This window comes from Typopeltis vanoorti, chromosome 4 (genome assembly GCF_054136105.1).
Source record: "Typopeltis vanoorti isolate ZY-2024b chromosome 4, IOZ_Tvanoo_1.0, whole genome shotgun sequence".
Classification (NCBI taxonomy): Eukaryota; Metazoa; Arthropoda; class Arachnida; order Uropygi; family Thelyphonidae; genus Typopeltis; species Typopeltis vanoorti.
In genome coordinates this window covers 139832774-139859216 of record NC_143552.1, presented here as the reverse complement: position 1 = coordinate 139859216, position 26443 = coordinate 139832774, and the positions used below count along the sequence as shown (strand labels likewise).

Genomic DNA, 26443 nt, shown 5'->3' with positions numbered 1-26443 from the left:
TATAAATAATGAAATTGTCTCTAATCAAAGCAAGAGCTTTTAATAATGTATTTAAAAAAAATTGCAAATGTATACAGAGTAAATTCAGTGTTTCTTCAACTGTATTTCACAGAATTATGATTATAGCAAAGTAGATTAATAATGATTTTTGTTATAATTAGGGTCAATTTATTTTGGTATTAAAAATTCAGTAACTTGAGTTGGATCTGGGTGAAATCAAATATCTGTTTTATATGATAGTTTTTTTCTTCTTCTTCTTCTTCTCTTTATAGGAGCCAATGAAGGCAAAAGCCCCTCAGTTACATCTCGAATATAGGTTTTATAAATTACTTGGGAATCATGGTAAGTTTTTTTGTTGATTTTCTTTGACATGGTGCACATTGTATATTCATTTTCATATGCAGTAGATTCTGGGGGAACTGTTTTATTGGGACAAGTCTAGAAAAACAAATATAAAATCAGAATATAACAAGAATTCACTTTATTTATTTGGGACACCATGCTGTTTAAATGGGCCGGCCAGTAACTTCTACCACATGGAATGTTAGAAAAATTACATAATCTTGAGAATTTGGGTTGTTTTGTTATGCTATACAGGATGGTTACTTGTGTTGTAAACATGCTACATTGTTTGTATTAAAGAAAGCAATGGATCATGTAACAGTGCTATGGTGTTTAAATATGTCAGGAACTGGTAAACAGAAGCTGTTAGCTAGTGAAAAAAAGGGCTAGGCCTTGATGATTAGAATGGAGACTACTTGTTCATTACCATGCCAACCAAAATGTGTGAATGATATCTGATTTTTTTATGAATTGACTTATGAGTTGGGACATAGAATTATAATGGAAAGCATGAAAAATTTTACTGGTTCTTGACTATTTGCTAAAGAGGTCAGTGTAACATTAATCTTTTACAAGCAATACAGTTTATAGTGCATAAGCAACAGGACCATTCAAAACTGTTTTACTGACTGTGGTTTTAAGCATTCAAGCATGAATATGTCACATATGGCTGATTGTGAAAATGAGAAGCAAACTACATCAGAAACTATGAAGAGTTCACATCCATTGACAATACTATCTTCAATACTATAATGAAAATGAAGATTTAGATGATAAAATTTGAGGAAATTGCAGCAAAGCATCAGAGGATATTAGAAGAAGAATAAAATTATGAGGATGCATTCCTGAGCTTGAATGAGTGACTACTGAGGTTGCTAGAAATATTTTTCTGGATTATGACCCTATTTCATGCAGGAGGACAATGAAGGGAGTGCTATATCTGCACTGATATAGAACTCACTAGAGACTACTAATTTTGTTCACTTACAGTCAATCAAAAAAAAAAAAAGATAGGCTACGTTCGATCAATTCTTGGAACATCAACTGCTAAGAACTGCATGTGTGTTTAATTTGTATATAAATGAAATTATTTTTATGGCAAACATCGCATTTCTTTAATTAAAGCCAATTCTTTATATTCACAAAAAGTCACTAATTTTGCTACCCAATAAACAAAAAACTCATGCAAACTTGTATTTTGTCCTGTGTACATACACCTTTTAAACTCTTTATGTGCAGCTTCATGTAATTATGTCAAATTATGCTATTCCAGCCCAATTACTGGAATCTACTGTATTTCATTTCATATATTAGTTTTGTTAATTTTCTTTAAAAATATATATTTTGTGCTTAGGAGGAATATTTTTTTTAAATGATCCACATGGCTTTACTTGAAAACATTTTTTTGTTGTCTCATTAGTCAGTCAGATATCTCATTAGTTCAGATGTTACTCATGGTCTCCTAATATATCATAGTTGCATGTTCATTCCTGGGAGCTTGTCAGTTTATAAGCTTTTGTTAATGCTGTGGCTAATTTTTATCTTGTGTAATTAACAACATTGAAGCAAATATGAGCTACTTATATATTAGTGTTTGTCAATCTGTGAGATAAGAAAAAACATTCAGTGATCAGTGATATATTATTTATTAGTATTTATTAACGATCACTTTTTTGCATACATTTCAAGTTCTAATACTTAACAGTTTTGAATTGCTTTTATTTTAGGAAAAAAAAAAATCAGTTTCTTTTCTGCCATTATAAACAGATTCTGAGGATTAAAAAAAAAAAATAAAACCTTAAGTCTTCACAAACACATTGACTACATTAGTGGGTTTTCTGAATTCTGATTAGAGATGGGTAGTGATGTCATATGATGCAGCAGCAACTCAAAAAAACAATTGGAAAACATTTGGGTTACATTTTCAGAATCAGTGTAAAGAAATTGTTTTGAGAAAATAAAAAAAAAACTGTAATACTTTATACAACTTCTCAAGTTTTTATATCCATATTTAAGGGTTCAGATTCTGCATTTCATATTTTTCATTATAGATATTTGTAATGACTGCCATGCTTCCACATGTGCAATAAGTAAGATAAAATTACACAAAACTATTCATGACATAAAACATGAAATAGAATCAGTTTTATATAAATAAATAAAACTGACAATTAAACTTATTCATCTTTTATGAGCATTCTGTGTTTTTTCAACAAAGTATCCATTTGTTGTACACTTGGGGCATCTTTCCATGGGCAAAGTCACTAAGGTGAGGTCTTGCTTGTGGACTATTTTCTAGAAAGGCACCACAATCAATTCAGAATAGTATGGGAAGATACTGCAAAAATTAAAATTAGTGTGTCACTAGACAACCAGAAACACGAGATCCTCCTTCTCTATGACACTGTCCAACCCCACACCAGTTTATAACAGATGTAATTGCAATATTTGGCTGTGCAGATCTTCCCGTAGCATAGATCTGACACTGTCTGAAAAATGCACACTAAGGATTTCATTTTGCAGATAATGAGAAACTGAAACAATCTGTTGTGAAGAGCTCAGATGTTGAAGTGATGACTTTTATAGAATTGGCATAAAGCAGCTTACTATGCTATAACTATACATAAAATGATAGAGAATTTGTCAAAAAATGATGGAATGCTTGCAAAAGATGGAGGATTGATCCATATAAAAGCCAGTGTTAAATAAATTATTTTTTGATAAAAAATAGGAGGCATTACTTTTATACTACCAATTATTTTTTTGTCCCACTTATATTGTCCATCTACCAACCAGAATACCAGACAGCTCTCTCTGCTCACCATTCTTCAAAGCAATCTTTTCTTAACCATTTTACTTTCCAATATGCCATAAATGGGTCACATGTACACTTGAGACAGCTTTGTATCATTTGTATTATAGCAGTGCCAAGTGGAATGATCTACAGCAGCAATTTTCAACCAGTGTGGCGTGGCACATTGGTGTGCCGCAACAGGTCTTCAGGTGTACCTCGAGATTTATGAAAACAAATTAATTGAAAGAAATGATGTCGTAATTTGTGCATTTATTTATTAGTGTCTGGTCTTCCCTCTTCTTGTGTGTGTAAATCAATCAAAATTATGCCTATTTTTTGGCAGATCATCAAAAAAAACTAAAAGAATATAGTGTGCTGTAGAATTTAATAATTAGTCTAGGTGTGCTGTATTATGGAAAAGGTTGAAAATCACTGATCTACAGGATTTATCCTCCTACTTCCTTTCCATGATCAGATACTGTTTTCCACTCTTCTGATCGTCATTTGTTCTGATTGAGTTACAGAAATTATCATTTTTGGGATAAAGACCTTTATCTTCACTCCCTTCAGAATTTCTATACAAGATTGGGTTCAAGCCTAAATCATGAAAGGATGTGTGCTTAGAGCACTGAATAAGTTGCTGAAAGTTTAGCAATTTATTCAGATTTTAATTAATAACAAGTTAATTTGTTGTAGTTTTTTGTTTGTTCAATGTTTGATGAGTTGTATAGATTTAAGAAAAACTTGTATATTTGTATTAAACTAGATATTATTGGTATGATGCAAATACATAATAGAACAATGATGATGAAGGCATCTTTGTTGTTACAGTTGAATATAAGATTTAGTTTGGTGCAGTATGTGTAAGATGCATTCATTCATTCATTGCAAATGTTGAAAGATTTGTGGAAGAAAAGCAAGACTGGTGAGTGAATAAACAGGAGATTTGGAGAGTGAGTGTCAATTGTGTGGAGAGAGAGTAAAACACATGATAGTGAAGTAGAGAATATTGATGAAGTTAGGAAAATGTGATCTTCTGCGTTAATGTTGAAGGCATGGTGATGGAAAATCAGGAGAATGAAGAGGACCTCATGAAAGAAATAGTATGCTTATGTGAAGTCCATAGGGAAAAAAGTGCAAGATTGAAAGGTTGCAGAAATGTCAGGAGATTAGCAGAGAAAAAATGAGGTGTGAGGTAAGAAGCAAGAACATTTGGCTAAGCTAGAGGAGGGTAAAGAGAAAAATTTTTATGGTGATTCTATGATAAGAGGAGTACTTTAATACATTGATTTCCAATGAGTTTACAAGTTAGACCATGGCAATCAATGTATTAAAGTACTCCTTTTATCATAGAATCACCATAATTTTTTTTTTATGTTGGTTGTAGTATTTTTACTGTAGTTGGCATCCTAACATGGATGGCAAACTATGAATTATCTTATATTTGGCAGTATTAATGAGAATATGACTAATTGTTTCCCTGTTGCAAAAAGCATGACCTGCTAAAGCTTCTGCCTGGTATCTCAACTTGGGCCTGGCTCCCACTGAAGAGACCTCAATAAAGGTCGAAACTAGTCTGGGTAGTGGCCCTTCCCTTAATGCATAACATTAGACATATCCGCAAGGAGATGTGTTTTGCATTATAGGAGATACTGAGACAGGAGTGTTGGTAGCTTGCTCCACCTTTACAACGAGTTGCCTGGTGTTGTACCACCTTACCCCAGTCCTGAAGATACTTTCAAGCGCAAACTTTGTTTGCTCACACTTGGATAAAGGATTAAACTAAATTTATTATACTCTAACCAAGTGAAAAATAAACTTTCAACATTGTTATAATTGTTGTTTCTTTACTTTAATTATGATTTAAGATGGCATTATTTAGGTAGGGACATTACGCTCTGGTTTCCCTTTATATGCCCTATCGATACTCAAACTACCTATCAATTCTGTGGCACATGTGAGCAATCACTTAGATTGCTGAAGTGTGCGAATTCGATAAATGAAGAAACTGCCCCTGGATAGAGCCAATTCCTTTATTGAAAATCTGGGGCTGTCTCCTCTATGGGTTCTGGAAAATTTGTTTGTTAATGCTGCGCCATCAAGAACCCTTAGATCAGAAAAAGCTTCTTAATCAAGGAGTGAACTCTCAGAGTGACACATGGTTATACTATTTATATAACAGCTTCCAAGTTAGCTAAATCCCTTATTTTAAACTCTCATTGCAGTCGTCGTCTTCCCCAATTAATTAGTTCTGCTCAGGTTCTATTTTGATGAGTGGTGCATTGGATTCATACATCAGGCAATTTGTTAGGTAAAAGAAAAAGGGTTTATTCATCAAACTATCGCAATACAAATTTACAAGACTTGACTTATCATATGACTAAAGTAAATCTTTCTCCTAAGTTAACAGACTTAACTATACAATACTTCAGTATTAGTTGAATTCTACCACGAGACAATATTAATTATGAATCAATTCACTGATTTCTAACAATTGGATCTACAATTTCTCTCAATGTTTAACTTATCAAACTTCAAGCATTACTAAACTATAACTTACTATATACAAATTATCACCACACTATATCAGAATTCACTCTCAGAGATAAAACATTCTGGTATCAGGCAAAGCCCCAAATTCCTGTTTCATATCTTATATAGGTCCCACTAATGAATAATTTTGCACATTATTACACACAAAGTTCTTTTATACACACAAGGGAAACTAAAAGGTTTGTACATTACCGGGACCTTCGGACTTCGTCGGGTCTATCTCTTGATCCCTACAATTCTTTCCACAGCTCATTCCTTCTTCCTCACAGTTGTCTTTCTGACGGGCCAGCCTGGAACTCACAATCATGAAATATCCTCTCCGAAGTAGACGAGAGCTGCTCTGCTTAAGTTGGTCCACGTGGTCCAGCATGACGGTCAGCTTGTGTTGATTTTTCCCGCTTTACTGACGAAATGCCCGCACTTGGGCCACTGCGTAACTGCATCTAGACATCGTTCTGTTGACCGCTCTCGTGTATTCATCTCCGGGAATAACTCGAGCTATGCCCCTCAAGCGACTTGTGCCAAAGTTGAGAGAGAAGCAACCAAACTGAAGAGCGCTGAGAGTAAGAGCCTACAAGAGAGTAAGCTAGCAGTGTCGAGCTTTTTATATCGTATCTTGAGCGGCGCTCCTACAGCGTCATACCTTTCCGCTCGGCACTACTCTTTTGCACGTGGTTCCGGTCCTTCTCCTCGTGTCTCCTGAGAAACTCCTGCGTGCAATTTACTCTGTGCATACGTGACTGCCGTGGGGCATGTTACTAATCCGAGTGCCTTGTTTACGAACTTTGAACTCACTTTTACATACTAATATAATTCTCATCAATTTTTCTTCCATTGTTAAATTTACAAGAACAGGTAATATCTTACATAGAATAGTCTAATATTAAAAGCATTTAAAATTTTTTCAAGCAATTAACATCTTTTCTTATATACAAATATTTCTCTCAGTGATTTGATGCTTGTTAAATCCTGAATGAGATATTTCACAATGAAATCTCTTTTTTCAAGATTTAACACCATGGCACAGAACCCTGCATGCTATTCAGGAGGTCATAATTTTGTGCTTTGTAATTCAACATGTAACATTTTTTTGAATGAAACATTCATAAACTTAGTCACTTCCCAAATGAGTACCACGTGATCACTGTCACCAACTGGAAACAGAATAGTTACATCTTTAACTAAATCCCCCTCTCCCCACCTCTGACATTAGAATGAGATCTAATACTCTTTGACCACAAGTTCCGTCTGTCACATGCTGCTTGTGGAAGTTGTCTTGCAACAGCTCAATAAATTCAGTTTCATTCTTTTGTTATTTCACAGCTACCCAATTAGTGTCCGGATAATTAGTTACCCATTATGATTCCTCTTTTTGTACCCATCATTATTTGGTGATGCATTTCTTCTTCACTAGCAACCAATCCACCAGGTCTGTAACAACACCCCACTATGTATTTAATCTTGTTATACTCTACCTCACACCAGATGGCTTCAAACTCTCCCACATGAAAAAACTTACTAGTATTGCAGTCATAGGTCTCAACTCTGACTAGATTCAAGTCACCTGATATCATTAACAAAATGTCTGCCTCCTCTCCTATCCTGTCTATCTTTCCTGAAAATGCTGTACCTTTTTCACTTGATACCAGTTAGTATGTCTGCTTCGTATAGCCAGGTCTCACTAATGCCTACAATCTGAGGTCCCAATATATTAACCAGGGCAACAAACTCTACTCCTTTGTTTCTGATTGTCCTAGCATTCGTGTACAGACATAATAAGTTATCTGCATGCTCTTTTGTATACTCTTGTCTGTGGTTTGCATGACATAGTTTGACAACTTCCAGATCTCTGTTCTTATCTAGTCCCTTACTTATGTAGACATAAGTAATCAAGTGATAGATGAGTTAAATAAAAGGGAATGGCTACATCATGATACCTCTGGATTTTGCAGAGGCGTTTGACAGGATACCACTGAAACTGTGTTATGCAAATTAGAACAAACAGGAATGGATATGAAGCTGGTGATAGGAATATGAGGGTGACTGATGGCCAGATGCCAAAAAGTAGTATATAGAGTTGCAGAATTCAGATGACCAGCAGTGGTCTGAGCTTTGTGCTTGGTCCAGTACTGTTAAATTGGTACATAAATGACATAAGAACTGATTTCTTTGATGATGTAAAATTAGGTAGTAATATAATAGTTAATCAGTGCAATGTAAAATTACAAGATGATTTATAGTATGGTGGACAGTATGGACAAAAGAAATGGGTGCCAGTTTAATTTGGAAAAGTGTTAAGTTATGCACTTTGGGATATAAAGAATACAAGCTGTTTACCACATTGTTGGAACTATATTTCAGGAAATTGATGAAGCTAAGGATTTGGAGGAGGGATAGATAAAGTTGATGTTCATAAGGCACACTGTTAACTTTTCAAGTAGCTCACAGGATTACTTGGTTATTGAAGAATATGCAAGTTGAGATAAAGAATTCATTAACCTAGATACATTTACATCTGGATTACTGTGCTGGGATCTGGTCACTTAAGTTTTTTGGAGACAAGGAAGTGGTGGAACGGATCCATATCAAGTGATCAAATGGCGAGTGGTCTGTTAAGTTCAACAGCAAAATAAGAACTTATGGACTGAAAAAGTTGGTTTATAGGTGGAACAGACAGATTATGATAGAAACATTTAGATTATTATTATTATTATTATTATTATCTGAGACTCCAGGGAGTCGAGGACTCATCGAGCAAGGCTGTAAATTACCCAACCCAGCTATCATACCTACTGTTGAATTCATTCACACTAGATGCACTCACTACCCGTAAGGGCAAATTATTCCACCCACTCGCTGCTCTCTGGGAGAAAAACCTAGCTTTTACCCCTTTCTCGACTGTAAATAAATTTAACTTCCATGGATGCCCCGGTGTTCTCTCCCCACCTTCCATATAACGAAAAATTTCATCAGTTGAAATGCTATAACATCCATTTGAAAGTTTATAGACCTCTATCATATCACCCCTCTTTCTCCTGTTAACCAGAGTTATCCACATATGTAATCCACATACTCGCAATCTGTCCTCATAATCTAAATCCCATAATCTAGATATAATCTTTGTAACTCTTCTTTGCACCCTTTCCACAGCTTCTTTATCCCTTTGGAACCCGGGAGACCAGATCTGTGCACAGATCTGGTCTCCCGGGTGTGGTCTTATCAATGCCGCTTCAACATAGCAATTATCCCCTGAGTTGTATTAGTTCAAAGTTGTAAAGTTCAAAGGTCACATAGCAAAAGTTGCTATGTGACCTTTGAACTTTAAATTCTTATCCACCAATACACCAAGATCTCTTGCCTCTTCAGTTTCTTGTAGCATAACCCCACTAATATAATATGCCGCTAGACCTCTAATCACCCCAAAGTGCATAACTTTACGCTTACTAACATTAAATTGACATTATACATTTTCGTTTGCCCAGATTTCCAGTCTATTCAAATCATTTTGTAATTGCTGAATATCAGTAGCATCCCTGATTGCCCTGCCTATCTTCGCATCATCAGCAAACAATTGCAAATCTGATGATAGACCCTACTTGATGTCATTAATGTATAGATTGAACAATAATGGCCCAATGACTGAACCCTGAGGTACACCACTGGTTACCTTAAATCTGGCAGATTCACACCCACTATACTATTTTTTGATATCTGTCTGTCAACCATCCCCTGATCCAAGTCAAGAGATTATGTTCCAATCCCATATTCTTCAGTTTACACAACAACCTATCGTGTGGTATCCTATCAAATGCCTTAGAAAAATCCAACATTATCATAGTGTATCCATTCCCTTTATCCAACTCGGCTGTAACATTGTTATAAAATATGAGCAAATTGCTAAAACATGACCTTCCTTTAGTAAGCTTATGCTGTTCCCTGCAGAGTATAGAATGCTTGTCTACCCATTTCTGTATGCGAGTTCTTACCAACTTCTCTAAAATCTTCACTACCACACCAGAGATACTAATAGGGCGGTAATTAGACACATCAGTTTTTACAGTACCCTTGTGCAATGGAACTATCATACATCCATTCCTGTGGTATCATTCCTGAGCTGAGACTTAAGTTATACAAATGTGTGAAAGGCCTAGCCAATTCAGCTGAACATTCCTTTAGCAAATGGGCTGATATTCCATCTGTCACTATAGACAAATTCTTATCCAGGTTATGCAAGAACTCTTCGACCTCATTTTCATGAAACCTCTAACTCTTCATCCAACGTAGCAGTAGCACCATGCTTGTTGTGTCCTGAATAAACCAAGAAAAAGAATTACCATTTAATTATTCAGGAACAACTCTCTTTGAAAATAGGCAGAGAATGTGGTGTGTCAGCCATAAACTGGAAATGTATATATATGTATATAACACTAAGATAGGAGTAAGAAATTATATAACAAATGAAAGAAAATTGTAAGACCTAACCTGTTATATATAAGGGTCTGAGAGAGAAATTATTTATTGTATTGAATTAATTTAAGAACCCCATTTTATGTGTCATAAGATAGCAAAATCTGTAAGCCAGAGTCAAAGGGTCACCTTTTGATCATCCAGTGTTATGTGTGCCGGAGAGGGAGAAATTATGAGAAAGAGAAACTAGAGCGCTTTCTAAGAAAACACGCCAAAAGCACGTGCAACGTAGTGGAAGGAGCTGGACGGCATGACGAAAACTGTGTGTTTTCCAAAGAACATTTTGTGTAGTGGACTTATTATATGGAACTTTAGGAACTGTCTCCAATTACATAGACCCATCCTTGTTTGAGAACTGTCTGCCTAGAAGGGCTTTATTTAATTTGTATGAATTAATTGTGTTGTGTTAAGTGATATAACTGGTGACCACGTGAGTGTAGAGTGTGTGATAACTTATGATGAGATAATGTTAGGTTACATATAGAGGTGGTCCAAGCAAATTTATTCATGTATTTCATTAGTAGTAATGAACCAGAGATCTTACTAAAATTTGATTCAGATTATCTAGAAATAAGACTTTCATGTATCATTTCTTTAATTAATAAATATGTTTCTTAGTACCTGCCTGATCTGGTTTAGTATATGAATTCAAACAGCCACTCATAAAAATATTATCGAACTTAGCGGGAAGAACCCCACGTGTATAATTTAACAAAGCGGACCATGACTGCATGCAAGAATATAGTGAACAGAAGTTAGAAATTTACTGTAGTTTAGTTACTGTGTATCACTCTGAGAGAGCCATCCTGGATAAGTCTTATCTATCCTCAGTATTGGCTGGCACAGTTAAAAAATAAATTTGTCAATGCTTATCAGGTGGACTGTCTCAGAAGATATGGCTAATGGCCACGTCTCATTCTAGGACAAAGCCGTATTCATTAAGTATCCTACACGTGATTAAACTTAAGAGCGGCCAAAGATTTTGTTTGTTAAAAAGGGGAAAGATTTAAGAGAACATTGAGTTAAGTATAGACTAATCTTAAAGGCAAAAGGGGACAAAATATAGAATATGAGTATATAACAAATGGTGCAGTCGACAGGATTTATGGATCTAAAAAATTCTTCGTTGTCCATGTTGGAACTTGTAGGCAGAGACATGTTGGTATTTTGGCTGATAATAAGATGTTACTGAAATATTGTAATATACTATTTTTCTCACTAGTCTTTTGCCTGCCTGATATGTATTCAAAGACCAACTCACTGTGATTGATCTATTTACTAATTTTTGTTTTCGGGATCGAATCACATCCCGTCGACTGACTGCGCCATTTTTTATATACTCATATTCTATATTTTGTCCCCTTTTGCCTTTAAGGTTAGTCTATACTTAACTCGTTGTTCTCTTAAATCTTTCCCCTTTTTAACAAACAAAATCTTTGGTTGCTCTTAAGTTTAATTATGTGTAGGATACTTAATGATTAGGGCTTTGTCCTAGAATGAGACGTGGCCATTAACCATATCTTCTGAGACAGTCCACCTGATAAGCATTGACAAATTCATTTTTTAACTGCGCCAGCCAATACCGAGGATAGATGAGACTCTTATCCAGGATGGCTCTCTCAGAGTGATACACAGTAACTAAACTACAGTAAATTTCTAACTTCTGTTCACTAGATTCTTGCATGCAGTCGTGGTCCGCTTTGTTAAATTATGCACGTGGGTTCTTCCCGCTAAGGGGCTGATATTCCATCTGTCCTTATAGACAAATTCTTATCCAGGTTATGCAAGAGCTCTTCAACCTCATTTTCATGAACCTCTAACTCTTCATCCAACGTAGCAGTAGCACCATGCTACATATATCTTAGGAAAGTGAGCACTCATTAACTGAACAATCTCCTTAGCTTCCGACACTCGTGTACCATCTGCATTCACTAAAGTTATTCTTCCACATTCATTCTTTCTTTTGCTTGCGATATAACGATAAAATTCTTTTGGATTACCTTTAGCTTGCATGGCCAATTTCTTTTCATACTCTGTTTTAGCTTTTCTCACAATACTCGTTACTTTTCTGGCCTGATCTTTATATATTTCATAACTCCTCTCACTCTTATTCTCACGATATTCTTTCCACATCATTTTCTTCTTGTGGATCTCTAGCTTAATAAGGCTGCACATCCATTTCACTCCCAACCTGTTTATTCTTCGAACACTAGGGATACATTCAGATACCGTCTCATTCAAGCACTTTTTCAAAAATTCCCCTGCATTGCTGACATTTTTTCCATTCAATAATATTTACCATGGGACCAAAGATGGTATTCTTCTAAGTCGATCATAATTTCCAGCTTTGTAATTCAGCATGTAGCTTGATTTAATTGGAGCTTCAATACAAGTTGATACTTCCCAAGAAAGAACAGCATGACCACTGTCACCAATTGGTGGTAAAATAGTGATATTTTTGACAGAAATCCCTTCTGATGCTATGAGCAAATCCAACAATCTTTGACCTTGAGTTCCTTCTTTCACATGCTGCTTGAGAAAGTTATCTCACAACAATTCAATAAATTCCTGTTCTTTCTAATCATGAGAGTTCTCTTTTACCCAATCAATGTTTGGAAAATTAAAGTCATCCATAATGATCATTCGTTTGATACCCATAAGGCTAAATTGGCAATGCATTTCTTTGTCCCCTACAACCGAGCTGCCAAGTCTGTAGCAACACCCACACCATATATTTCATTCTGTTAACCTCACTTCACACCAAATAGACTCAAACTCATCGCTACATGGGGCATTGTTACCATCATTGTTTTCTTGTATTTCTACCCTAACTGGACTTAAATCATCTGATATCATTAGTAGCACTCCTCCACCTCTTCTGTCATTCCTAAAAATAGTATATCTGTTACACTTGATCCCATTTACCATATCTGATTCTGATAGCCACGTTTCACTAATGCCAACAATCTTAGGCACATTGTATTCAGTAAAGCAGTGCTTTCCAAACTTTTCATGTTGGTGACACACTTTTTAGACAAACATAATTTCGCGGCACTAATTCAGTCTGATGTGCCTCTCATGGGTCACGTGGCTAGATCAGATGTAGTTTAAGTATATGCTTTTACAATTATATTTTGTATAACTTTTAAAAGGTTTATTTAAAAATCTCTTCCTGTTCATCCGATATCGGGTTAATAAAAATTCACTATTTATAGTAAGTGATTAATCACTTACTCCTTTTAAAACTGATCTCATCATTACTATAATAACAGTGGCTGCCCGTACATAAGCACTGCGACACTACAGTACCCCTAAGGAAAAAATGAAAATATTAAATTTTGTTTGTGCTTATAAATAATAACAATGCTTACAACATTATATAAATGCGGTACAACATGTTAAAGGTTACAGCTTACATTTTAACATTGATTGAATAGTTAATAATTAGAATTGTTTGATTAATGCTTTAAATTACGAAACAAATGCACTGCAATATAACACCGATAGTTTGCGCTTGTCATTGCACGTTACGTCATTCCCAACTGTAACTGCTCAAACGGCAGTGTATTTTTAGTATGCTTACGCGCATTATTTCTGTGAGATATGAAACGTTTATTATTGGTGCGTGTGCATGGTGAACTATTTTTTATAAATTTTATTTTGTTAAAATAACATAATTATTTATTTATTATTACTCTCAGGGGACCCTGTAACCCCTAGAGAGCACGTCCCCTGGGTGGCGGATAGGGGAGCCCACCACGTGTGTGTGTGTGTGTACATGCGCGTGCGTGTGTGTGTATATATATATATGGTGGGGTGGTCCGAATATACTGAATAAGGACTCGTGGACCAACGGCCATAAGGGGCAATCATCTTGATTGTAAGGGAAGCGGCACTCCCATGGACCCCTAGCTGGATCTATCCTCTCCTTCTTCTACTTTGAGGAAGACCCACTTACTTTAATCTTTCCTATAAGGCCTTATCAGCCAACTCTTCTTACTTTACGACCCTTGTGCTATTAGAGTACTCGAGGGCCATGGGGTCTTTTCATTTCTGGCCTTACAACTATGTCCTCTCTATAAACCTTACTATATTTCTTCTATAATCTACCCTTTCCCCTTCAATATACCCTATTCCTCCTATGGGTTTAAATTCGGAAGAAGGCGAGTTCAGAAGCCTTAAGGTAGCAGCCCTACCACTGAACTATTCCATCGTCAGGCTAGTCCCCTGACATGGAGAACATAACCATACTTGTAAGCTGACAGAAAAAGATAATCGGATTGAATCTATGGGAAACGACCCTGGAATGGAAAAGGGAAAACGAAAATGGAAACGACAAAATATAAAACACATAGCAAACTGGAATGTAAGAGGAATAGCATATAAAGAAATAGAATTAGACCAGTTATTAAATGAAAGAAATTTTAAAATAGCAGTAATCACTGAAACAAAAAAGAAATTAAAAGGAACTATGAGAACTGAAAATTTTAATGTGATATACAGTGGAGTCGACAGAGACCAAAGAGCACAAGCAAGAGTCATGATTTGGATTCATAACTCCCTTTCAAAACAGTTAAAACATTATAAATTATGGAATGAAAGAATAATAGAAGCTAGAATAAAAATAGATAGAGGCTATTTAACAATAATTGGTTTATATGCCCCAGAAGAAGGAAGAGAACAGGATAATATTGATTTTTATAATCAGCTACAAAACATATATAATAAAATAAATAAAAATGATTACATAATTTTAGCAGGAGACTTAAATGCAAGAATTGGAAACACGAAAATTAGTAATAATATAGGAATACATGGAGAACATACTCTAAACAGAAATGGTAAAAAATTGATTGACTTTGTAGTTTATAATAACCTAAAAATAATGAATTCCTTCTATAAACATAAAGACATACATAAATATACTTGGGCAGCAAGAGGATGGAAATCAATATTAGATTACTTCATATTAAATGAAAAGACATCAAAATTTTCACTAGATGTTAGAGTTCATAGAGGATATGAAATAAGCAGTGACCACTTCCTTGTTAAAATAAAATTAAGATTACCACCTAAATGGCTACAAGTAACAAGAACAGAAAGAAAAATTGAAACATTTGTTTATAAAACTAGACTATTGAATGACATAAATGTACAATGGCTATATGAACAAAGAATTAACCAGTATCTAGATAAAATAAAACAAAATGAAGAAATAGAAATAGAATGGCTTAATATAAAAACGATACTAAATGCAGCAGCAAATGAAAGCTTAGGAAAGACCAAAAAATTCAATAAAAGAAAAAAACTGAAGATCTGGGATGATACAATCAAAGAAATAATCAAAAAGAAAAAAGAAGCCTATCACAAATGGTTAAGCAGTAAAAGATTAGAAGATGAAATAGAATATAAAAGAATAAGAGCCATAGCTAAAAGAGAAGTCAGAAAAGACATAGGGAATCATGGAATAAATTTGTTTCTAATTTAGAACATGATTTATATAAAATAAGACCCAATGTATATAAGATTTTTAAACACCTAAATGCAGATACCAAAGAAAACATAAAATCAAATATTTTAAAAAAGACAACTGGCAAACAATTAACGAAAATGAAAAGGAAATAACTGAAGAAGAATTAGAAATCAGCCTGAAAGAAACAAGAAACGGAAAATCACCTGGAGAAGATAAGCTAGGTTCAGAACTATATAAATACGCAGGAACAAGATTCGAAGGAAGACTCTTATTATTTTTAAATAAAATTTACTTAACTGGTATCCACCCAATAGAATGGAAAAAAGCAATTGTGATTCCTATCTTTAAGAAAGGTAATAGAAATGACCCTAAAAACTATAGAGGTATCAGTATACTAAATTCATGTTACAAAATATACAGCAGAATCTTAAATAACAAACTAATGAAATATTCCGAAAACTTTATTCTAGAGGTACAAAATGGATTTAGAAAAGGACGATCATGTATAGACCCAGCCTTCTGCCTAAAATTAATAATAGAGAAAAGAAGAGAATATAATTTAGAAACACATATTGCATTTATTGACTTTGAAAAAGCATTTGACAAAGTTAAAAGAAACATATTATTTAACATATTAAAAGAAAGACAAATACCAAATAATATCCTAAAAGCTGTCACAAGTATATATGAAAATAATCAAATACAAATAAGATTAAATCATGAGCTATCATATACAAGAGAGATAAACCAAGGGGTCCGACAGGGATGTCCCCTCTCAGCAACTCTTTTTAATATCTACTTAAATGAAATAATAATAAAATGGAGTAAAAATTTACATCAAGGAATTAAACTTTCACCTACAGTTAACTTAAACACTCTCCTCTTTGCAGACGACCAAATAATAATTACAAATTCTGAAGATAACTTACAGAAAGCTATTTTAAATCTAAATGAGATATCCAAAGATTATGGTATGGTAATATCAACGGAAAAATCAAAAACTATGGCCTTTAAACGACGAGATCCAGCAAGAACTAAAATAGTATTAGATAACAAGATCTTAGAACAGGTGAATTCATTTAACTACCTAGGATGTATGATCACTTATGAAAATGAAAAAGATATAAACATAAAAATTGCAAAATATTTAAAAATAACAGGAGTAATTATCTCTATATTTAAACCAAACCTAGTTCAAAAACAAACCAGGCTAAAAGTGTACAATACATTAGCCCTACCGGTCTTAATGTATGGAAGCGAAATCTGGACAATAAAACAAAAAGACAAAGATTAACAACAGCAGAAATGAAGTTTATGAGAAAAACTTTTGTGATCAAATAGGTATACCCTATTTGATCACAAAAGAAACGAAGATATTATGAAAGAATTAAACCAAGAACCAGTAATTGAAAAAATTAAAAAATATAAACATAGATGGATGGAACACGTTCAAAGAATGAAAACAGAAAGATTACCAAAACAAGCCTTAAAGTACAAGCCATTAGGAAAAAGAAAACCTGGACGTCCTCTTAAACGATTCAACGATGACTTCTAAGGCCGGAACAGGCCATATTAGGCCTAAATCCTTGATACGTATGATGATGATGATGATTTATTTATTATAGATACAAGGCTGAATATGACGAGTGTCACTGTTGAAAATATGAAAAGAATAATATTTTTTCAATTATTGTTACACGAAACAAATGCACTGTGATCTAACGGCGATATTCGTTTGCTGTCATTGCACGTTTCGTCATTAGATACCATACACTGCCGCTTGGGCAGTGTATCGTATTCCTGTGCTCGTTATTTCTATGAGATATGAAACGTTTATTATTGGCATGTGTTCGTGGGGAACTATTTTTTTATAAATTCTTATTTTAATCTGTTAAAATAACATATAATTATTTATTTATTATAGATACAAGGCTGAATTATGACCGAGTGTCACTGTTGAAAATATGAAAAGAATTATATTTTTTCAAGTATCGTTACAGGAAACAAATGCACTGCGATCTAATAACCGATATTCTTTTGCACTTGTCATTGCTATTGATATGAAACTTTTATTGGTGTTTGTTCGTGGTGAGGACGAAATATTTTTATTAAAGCAATTTTTAATATGTAAATTTATTTATTAATAAATTCGTTACTGATTAGGTAAAAAAAAGTTTTTTTTTTTGCAGCACCTCCACTTAAAATTTTCACTGGCTGCCAATGTATAACAAGCAACTCCTTTTGATATTTGATAAAATCAAATATCATAACTCCTTTAAAGGTTGCATGATATAGTTAAACTATACTCTTGTCTATTAGCAAACCAGAGGTTAAACTTGTTTCACGACACAACCTATCTCATGAAAACCTTTTATTTTTATTAAAAATATATAATACAGTATGAACGAATAAAAAAACACATCAAGTGAGCTGAAATGATTCTCTCTTAATTTTTCAATGTATTTAATATAATGAAAACAGATTTCATAGCTTGCTTGTTGAATTTTTTCGATCATACTGTATTTTTATATATATATATAATAAAATATACAAAATAAAAATATATAATATATTTATATTTATTTCCAAGATTAATGTCATGGTTATAAGAAATAGAAAGAAAAGAAAGAAATATATAATAATAGAATTTTAATGAGATATATGAGCTTCATGGGATGAACACAGCTTTTCAATATTTGGTGGAATAGTAGATAAAGACACTTGCATTTGGTCATCAAGCATTCTTAAGCTTCCACGTTTCAATGTCTTCAAGTTTGCCATCGTTGAAAAGGATACTTCACACATGTATATAGTGGAAAAACTGCAAAAGAATTTTTAATGCTTTTTTACCTATGTTTGGATGCATTTTTGAAACACGAATCCGAAAGTTGTCTAAATCACCCTCTTCATACATCATTAACAGACTTCAATCATTTTTTATATCAGCTAATTCTTCTTCTTCAATAAGTGACAAGTTAATCGTTGTAGTTGAAAAAAATCGATTTCTGATCCAATCATAGTCTTGTATTTCAATATTTGGGAAGTAGTGATGAATTTTCTCTCTGAGCATTGTTAAATAGTCAACAATTAGCCAGCTGATATCACATTTTAGTTCATAGTCTGCAGTTTTGGAAAACATTTCAAAATTTCCTTCTTTCACTTTCCTTTTCCAAATTTCTATCTTGTCTCTCATCACACAAATTTTATACACCATTGTTAAGATATTTTTTCTTTTCCTTGCATACTGGTGTTTATTTTATTCAAGTGTTCAAATATGTCAGCAAGATATGCCAATTTTGTGCACCATAATTTGTTTTGAATTAGATCGCAGAATTCATTTTGTTGATTTTCTGCAAAAAGTTTAAGCATCGTTTCCCTCAATTCATATACACAACAAAGCACTCGACCTCTTGACAGCCAACGAACTTCTGAGTGTAGTATAAGTTTTTCAAATTTTGCCCCCATATCTTCACAAATTTTAGCAAATAATCTTGATTCAAGAGGTCTACTTTTAATGTAATTGACCATTTGAACAACTTTGTCCTTAACCTTTTTTAATTCATTACCGGTGGTTTGTGCGACTAGTGCTTCGCGATGCAAAAAGCAATGAGTAATTATAATATTTTCATTCTCTTTCTTTGCTAAAGCTGTGGAACCTTTTGTTGAACCAACCATTGAAGGAGTGCCATCTGTGCATATTCCTACACAATTTAACCATAGCAAATTATTTTCCTTCATGAAGCAATCTACTGTTTTAAATATATCTTCGCCTCTAGTTTTTATTGGAAGTTCTAGACAACACAGGAATTGCTCAATAATTTTGTTAGAATGAATGAAATGTATAAAAACGAGTAATTGCGTTAACCCACTGACATCTCTTGATTCATCTGACTGCAATGTAAAAATCATATTATCATCTTGAAAAATATCTTTTATTTGCAGATTAATGTCAGCAGACATGTCTTGAATACGTCTTCCAATTGTGTAATCTGCCAAAGGGATTTTATTAACTTCTATCTCAAATTCGGGGCCCAAACATTGTTCGAACAATAGCATAGCAAGATTCCTTTATAGTGGTTTCGGCAATACTGTGTGGCTCCTTGTTTTTGGCAATTATTTGAGCAACCAAGTAACTTGCCTTTTGAGCTTTCTCTGATCCCTTCATTCTCTTGATGAACGATGTAGACTGCTTCTTTATAGATTTTGAGAGTTCAGTAAAAGTATTCTACTGGCTTTTCTGACAAATGACTGTGAGATAAAATGGCGCTTTAATTTGTTTGGTACCATACTTTCATTTGCAAGTATCACCCCACAAACTAAACACTGGGGACAAGGATGGTTTACATTACCTAAAATGTGAACCCCAATTTCATATAATCTTTATTGTATAAACGAGGTGTGGAAAATTTTCCTTTACACTTCTTCCGTATTAATGCAAACCCTTCAACAGTTGATTCTTGCGTAGTTTCCTCTATAGTCGATACATTTTGTTCATCACAAACGTCACCATCAGCTTTTCTTTTATTAATTAGAAACTTATCCATTTTATGAGTAATTCAACACCAGTTTGATAAATAAACCGTGCAAATTTATTGTAAAGCTTTAACAGTAACTAAACATAAAATAAAAGCACCAGCTCTTCGTTTATTCACGTTGCAGTTAGAATAAATATCAATAATAACATTTGTATGAATAAGCGGGGCACTTTATTTTTATTGGTCAAACGATAATAAAACCGAGCGACTACTACGTGATAAAACCACAGGGATGAATTCGGCTGCATTTATTCTCCATTATTTATCGAAATATATTGATATGAAATATCATTAAAGGTTAAAAATAATTAAAAGATAGTTTGTATATATAATTTTGAAAGTGAAATTTTAATTCTAGAACATAAAACATCTTGTAATTACATTCTATTTAAAGTAAAGTATTTTTGGAACTCCTTAGTGCGGCTCTGCACAATTCAGCTTCTGTTTACATTTACTATCACTCATACTTGAATGAACTATAGAAAATCCCCAATGAAAGAAACTGATGGTGATGGTTGCATGCAAGTCGGTATAGACTCAGGGAAGGGGGGGGGGGGGTTCTGAATGGTTGACCAAATATCTTCTTTAACGGCGCTAACTAAAAGTCGTACCAGTACTTTGCGAAATGGATTTTGCTGTGGAAATTTTCAGCGATTATTCTGTTTAACGCTTTATGTTCGCACGACACACCTTCACACTGCAGCCGACACACTAACGTGTCGCAACACACAGTTTGGAAAGCTCTGCAATAAAGCAACAAACTCAACCCCTTTGTTTCTAATGCTCCTGGCATTTGTGTATAGACATCATAAATTACAACCTAGCCTATTCTTATAATTAGATATGCAGTGTATTTGATTTGGTCTTGTTCTAGAATTTATTAAAAGGATATTATAGGATTGATGCAGAGGAAATATTTCAGAACATGGCTGGAGTGGGCAGCAGGGGCAGCTCGTGCATAGGCACTGCGGAACTGCAGTACCCCCAATTTTTCTATATACAGGGTGTCCCAAAATTCACACAAGAAGTAATTTTGATAGAAAACAGGTTTTTAATTAAAAATTGTAATTTCTTATTGATTCATAAAGTATAGTTATTCATACAGTATAGGGTTATGCATGGAATAGCATATCAGGTAAATGGCCTCCATGGCTTTGCTGGCACATACGCACTCTTTTGTTGAAATTTTCCATGACCGTTTTGCATAAATGTGGCTGAATTTCGTTGATACAGCGCTCAATTTTCTCCGTCAAGGCATGGGTGGTCGTGGGCTTGTTGGCATAAACCTTAGACTTCAAAAAACCCCAAAGAAAAAAGTTCAGGTTTTTAATTAAACTATCACCCAACGGTGTTAAGTCACATGATCTGGGCAGCCAATTCTGATCACCAAAACAGGAAATTACACGACCAGGAAATGACTCATACAGTAATTGAATTGTTTCTCGTGCTGTATGGCATGTGGCACCGTCTTGTTGAAACCACATGTTGTCTACATCCATATCTTGCAATTTAGGCACAAAAAACTGGATTATCATGTCGCGATAGCGAGCACCATTAACTGTTATTGCCTTACCAGCCACATTTTCGAAGAAGAATGGACCAATGATGCCTCCAGCCCAATCCACACCAAACAGTGACATGTTGTGGATGCATTTGTTTCTCAACAATCGCTCGTGGATTTTCTGAACCCCAAATGCGGCAATTTTGTCGATTAACGAAGCTAACAAGATGAAAATGCGCCTCATCGCTGAAGATGATTTTGTTCGAAAAATAAGCATCCACTTGTTGTTGTTCCATAATCCATGAAAATGCGTTGTTCTTTTGTGTAGCGCTCCATTTTTAATAACCCTGAACTGTCAGCTGTCATGCTGTCTTTTTTTTCTCGTTGGCAACACTTTACCGCACAAATGGCGCTAAATTTAAATCTTGTGTGAATTTTGGGACACCCTGTATATAAATATATTTATTAATTTATTTATATTTGCTTGTAATATTTAATTTTATCATCAACAATCCTATACAATTCTCTTATTTTGTATAAAAAATAATAAAAATCCATCTTGTAGCACTTAGGAGGGCGAAGGACACTAGCAGCACTGTATTTACCATGGTGTCATATTGTTACGCTGGCAAGCACATGCACGTCATAGTGAGATGTATGCTATTACCTTAATGCAGCACTGTCCATCACACAGTTCCACTGTTGTGTATATGCAGTTTGCACCAGGAGTAGAGGATTTGTAGTGCTTATCTTGTTTAGGAGGGTGAAGGACGCTAGCCTACGTTTTTACTGCAGTGTCATATTGCTATGCCCACAAGCATATGCATGTCATAGTGAAATGCAAGCTATTAGCGTAATGCAGCACTGTCAGTTGTGCAGTTTTACTATTGTTTATATGCAGTTTGCACCAGTAGTAGAGTGTTCATAGTGCTTATCGTGTTTACTCCGTCTCTTCACATATTTGGACATTACAATTAAAGACATAACATTTGTTATAGTTTTTATTTTAGAACATCATCGGGGTTATGATAATGGATTTTATTTTAAGTAATTTTGAATTATACTAAACTGTATAATTTTATCGATAATAAACAATGTTTCATGTTTAATTTTTATCATAATTTTGATATTTTATCCAAACACATATACATTGTACTTACAGAGTGTATGTATATTTTGAAAGTTGCAGCACCCCTATGATTTCAAGCCACGAGCTGCTACTGGTGGGCAGAACAGGTGTCATCCCTGTAAATTTATTGTGGCTAGCAAAGTTGTGAGTATGAGATTTTTTCGCTTGGTGGTTGCCAGAGTCAGTTATGAGTGCGTTTTTTGTAATCAAGTTGAGGAGAATCAAAACGGATATTATATTGGTAGTTTTGGTCTGCTGCTATGAGCTTTAGACTGAAAAGTAATAACAATAATAGCCAAACTTTTGTTTTTCAACAAGTGTGCCAAGGCAGTCAAAAATAAATAAATAAGCAATATGCTGTAAGTGGCTTGCTGTAAAATTTGAAGGTTCATTCTGAGCTTATATCAAAGCATGCAATGATTGAAAAACTTCTTTTGTTGTGTCATATCCTATCCTTAATGTGCCCTTTCTTATCTCTATCACAACTATATATATATTATATAACTCTTATTTCTATCCTACACTTATTACTCCCAGGTTAATCCTTTCTTATCAATAACGCTACTGGCCAAATCCCTGATAAGAGTGAAGCTGTTGTTTTGTGAGACAAAGAAATGCAAACAGCGGATGCCTATTTCTTTGTCTCAGCACTGGTTCCATCTCCCTTTTCAAATTCAGAAAAAATTTGTTTCGCTGCGCCACCCTGAATCCTAGGATATACTACACGTGTAAGACCAGGGAGTTAGAAAAATCACTCTTCTCGGCTATAAATTTACAACTTGCAGTCATGATCTTATATTATACAGTTTCCCGCCCTTTTGTGGTTCGTTACATCTTATGAGCAAGTGCAGTAGGATCAAGTACAGGCAAGACAACATTCACGTTAAAACAAAACATTTTAATTACAGTTAGAATTCGTATATTATACTGAGAAGCACTTAGTTAACTTCGTTAACTTAATTAAAAATGAGTGAACTACCCATGTCCTTGTCTTACCTGAGACTTCCTTGATCCTGTAAGTAACAGGGGATAGTTTCTCCTGAATTATAAATGGTCCCAAGGCACTCTTACCAAATTTTCCACCCTTCTTTCCTACTGGGCCACGTTCCATAAGGACGAGGTTGCCAGGTTTCAGATCTTTATATTCTCTTACCTTATTAGCATAATCTCTTAATACTTATCAAATTCCATTCAAGATTCTCTTTAACAGTCCTATTCAAATTTTACATATATCTCAGATTTAAATAAGAACATTTGTAATTCACTCTCTTTCAAGATACATATATGAGACACTATTATATTTCCTTCTAAATCTATCAGCAACAGTTCAAAGAGAAGTCTCTTAGCACACACATTAAAATCTTCTCATTCAATTCATTAGTTAGTAGACATAAAGTTTTTACCTTACCAATTTGCTGGAATGCTACTTTGGCCAATTCAATATTTTGTCAGACAACTACCTTATATGTCCTCTTTACTTCACACTTCCTCGAGATTTACTATACGATTTCCCTCTATACTTTAAACTGGAATTATTCTGTAGTTTTCCACTATCAAGATCTGCTGGGCTTTTATTTCCGACTAGTAAGTTCCCTTGGTCATTTGGTCGTAACTTCCTCGAACAAAGGAAACCCATGTGGAAGCTCCATACCAGCCGGACTTCCATGGCACAGGAATACAGCAGCAGGAAAACGTCTAAAAGCCTCGCTCGTAGCGTTACATCTCCTTTTAAACACCATGCCGTTTCTCTCTTTCGTCATTGATGTGTACGTCATGCTTTCACTGCGTCGCGCGGTACTTAGCGCCACTTGCGGAATCCTTTCGTAGCATCACGGTGGAAGGGGGGGGGGAAAGCACCGTGCTACATAACAGATATACTAGTACATTCACCACTTGTCTCAGAAGTTGGCCGCTTCACATTTAGATTATTATTTCTCACTCAGCAAATGGTTAGTTGTTCACACAGTATTTTAGACTAAGCAACTATATAATAATAATAATACAATGAAATTTCACATTACTAAATAAGATATATACAACTAAATTACGATTTCTGTACAGTGCTTCTTTATTTCTGATGAATCATTATTTTTCTCAAGAGAGTGATAACAATGTTAAGTCCGAGTGAAACTTAATTTTCTTTAATGATTTATTTCACCCCGACTTAACACTTTTTCTTCAGCCTCTTTCTATCCATTTCTGGACATAAGCTTCCCCTATAAATTTATGTTTATCTCTGTCCTTAGCGAATTTTCACCATCTGATGTAAAACTTTTGTAGATCATTCCTCTGTCTTGCTCTTTTGGTGACCTTTCCTTCTGTTGGTATCTGCTTGGTGCTTATTTTTGTCCATCTTTCATCTGTTAACATGGTCAGCCCATCTTCATTTCCATATTTTACAATATTTCTAATTTTCTAATTCCATCTTTTTGTTATGTGGTGCATTCTTCTCTCCAATGTTCTTTGTGCTTTGGAGAGAAGAATGCACTCACAGCATGTCTTCTTGTTTTAGTCATTGCCCATGTCTAATTTCCACAGTAAACATTTTAATAATTACTTACTGTCCTCTTCTGTCGGGGATGGGTTGAGTCTTCCATGTTTCCATCTGTTTCTTGCGTGGCAGGTGAGCTGTCTATATGTTTGTAATCCAGAGTTGACCTTTATTATTGTTATCCATTTAGTTCTAGGTCTTCCTTTTTTCTTATTTCATTTAATCTTGCATACAGAGCAAGGTTAGGTAGAGAGCAAGAGAGTTGCATACAGAGCAAGATTGGAATAATACATATTCAAATTTTCCACAAATTTCCAATTTGTGGGTTGCAGAAATTGGCTGATAGGTGGAAAAGGAGCCATATGATTGAGACATTCAAATTACTGAAGGTTTCTGTAAGATTAATTCAGAAGATATTTTTGAGAATAGGACTGGTGGTGGGAGGACTAGGGGCCATCCATGGAAGCTGGGCAAGAGTGTGGTTAGTAAGGGTGTTAGAGCTAGGTTTTTTACTTGGAGAGTGGTGAATGAGTGGAATAAACTGCCAGAGTCTGTTGTTGGTGCCATGACTGTAAATGAGTTCAAGGCAAAGTATGATAGATACTGTGTGAATGTTGAATAGTTGTTCTTGACATGATGTTAAGACCTCCCTCGATGAGTCTAAGGACTCCTTGGAGTTGCCCATTCTAATAATAATTACCTTGATGGACCTGTGGTTTCAGTCAGGATTTCTCCATGACTGCAGGTTGTAAAGAGTCCAGCTATTCCTATCTTGGGCCTTTCTTCTCCATTTTCTTCCAACTTTCTTAATCACTGGGTCTTCCCACCTTAAGGCTGGTCTTCCAAGTTTCCTTTTGGTATCTCTCAGATACCAGTTTGTAACTCTGATTGTCCATCTGTTGTCTCTCATTCTGGCAAGATGTCCTGCCCATCTTCTTTTGCTGTTGTAGATTGTTTTTATTATATCTGTGAGTCCAGATTTCTTCCTGATTTCTGTGTGTCTTACATGTTCTATTTTGTTTATATTGCATATTCTTCTTTCTATTGCACGTTGAGTTGTTATTAAGCTTTGTTCTTCTTTTAAAGTTGTGTTCCATGTTTCATTGCCATAAGTTAATGCTGGTAAGATGTGACTATTGAAAAGATGGGTTCTTATGT

At 34.6% G+C, this 26443-nt stretch overlaps 1 protein-coding gene across 2 annotated transcripts in view; it reads left to right on the top strand.

The window, feature by feature from the left end:
- The window catches only part of LOC150107718 (casein kinase I-like), a 300934-nt gene that overhangs the window by 79674 nt on the left and 194817 nt on the right, over positions 1 to 26443 (top strand). For both annotated transcript variants that reach the window (XM_090391487.1, XM_090391486.1), the window contains exon 3: positions 273 to 342. In XM_090391487.1, the coding sequence (XP_090247613.1) occupies positions 273 to 342 (70 nt within the window). The remainder of the gene's footprint in view (positions 1 to 272; positions 343 to 26443) is intronic.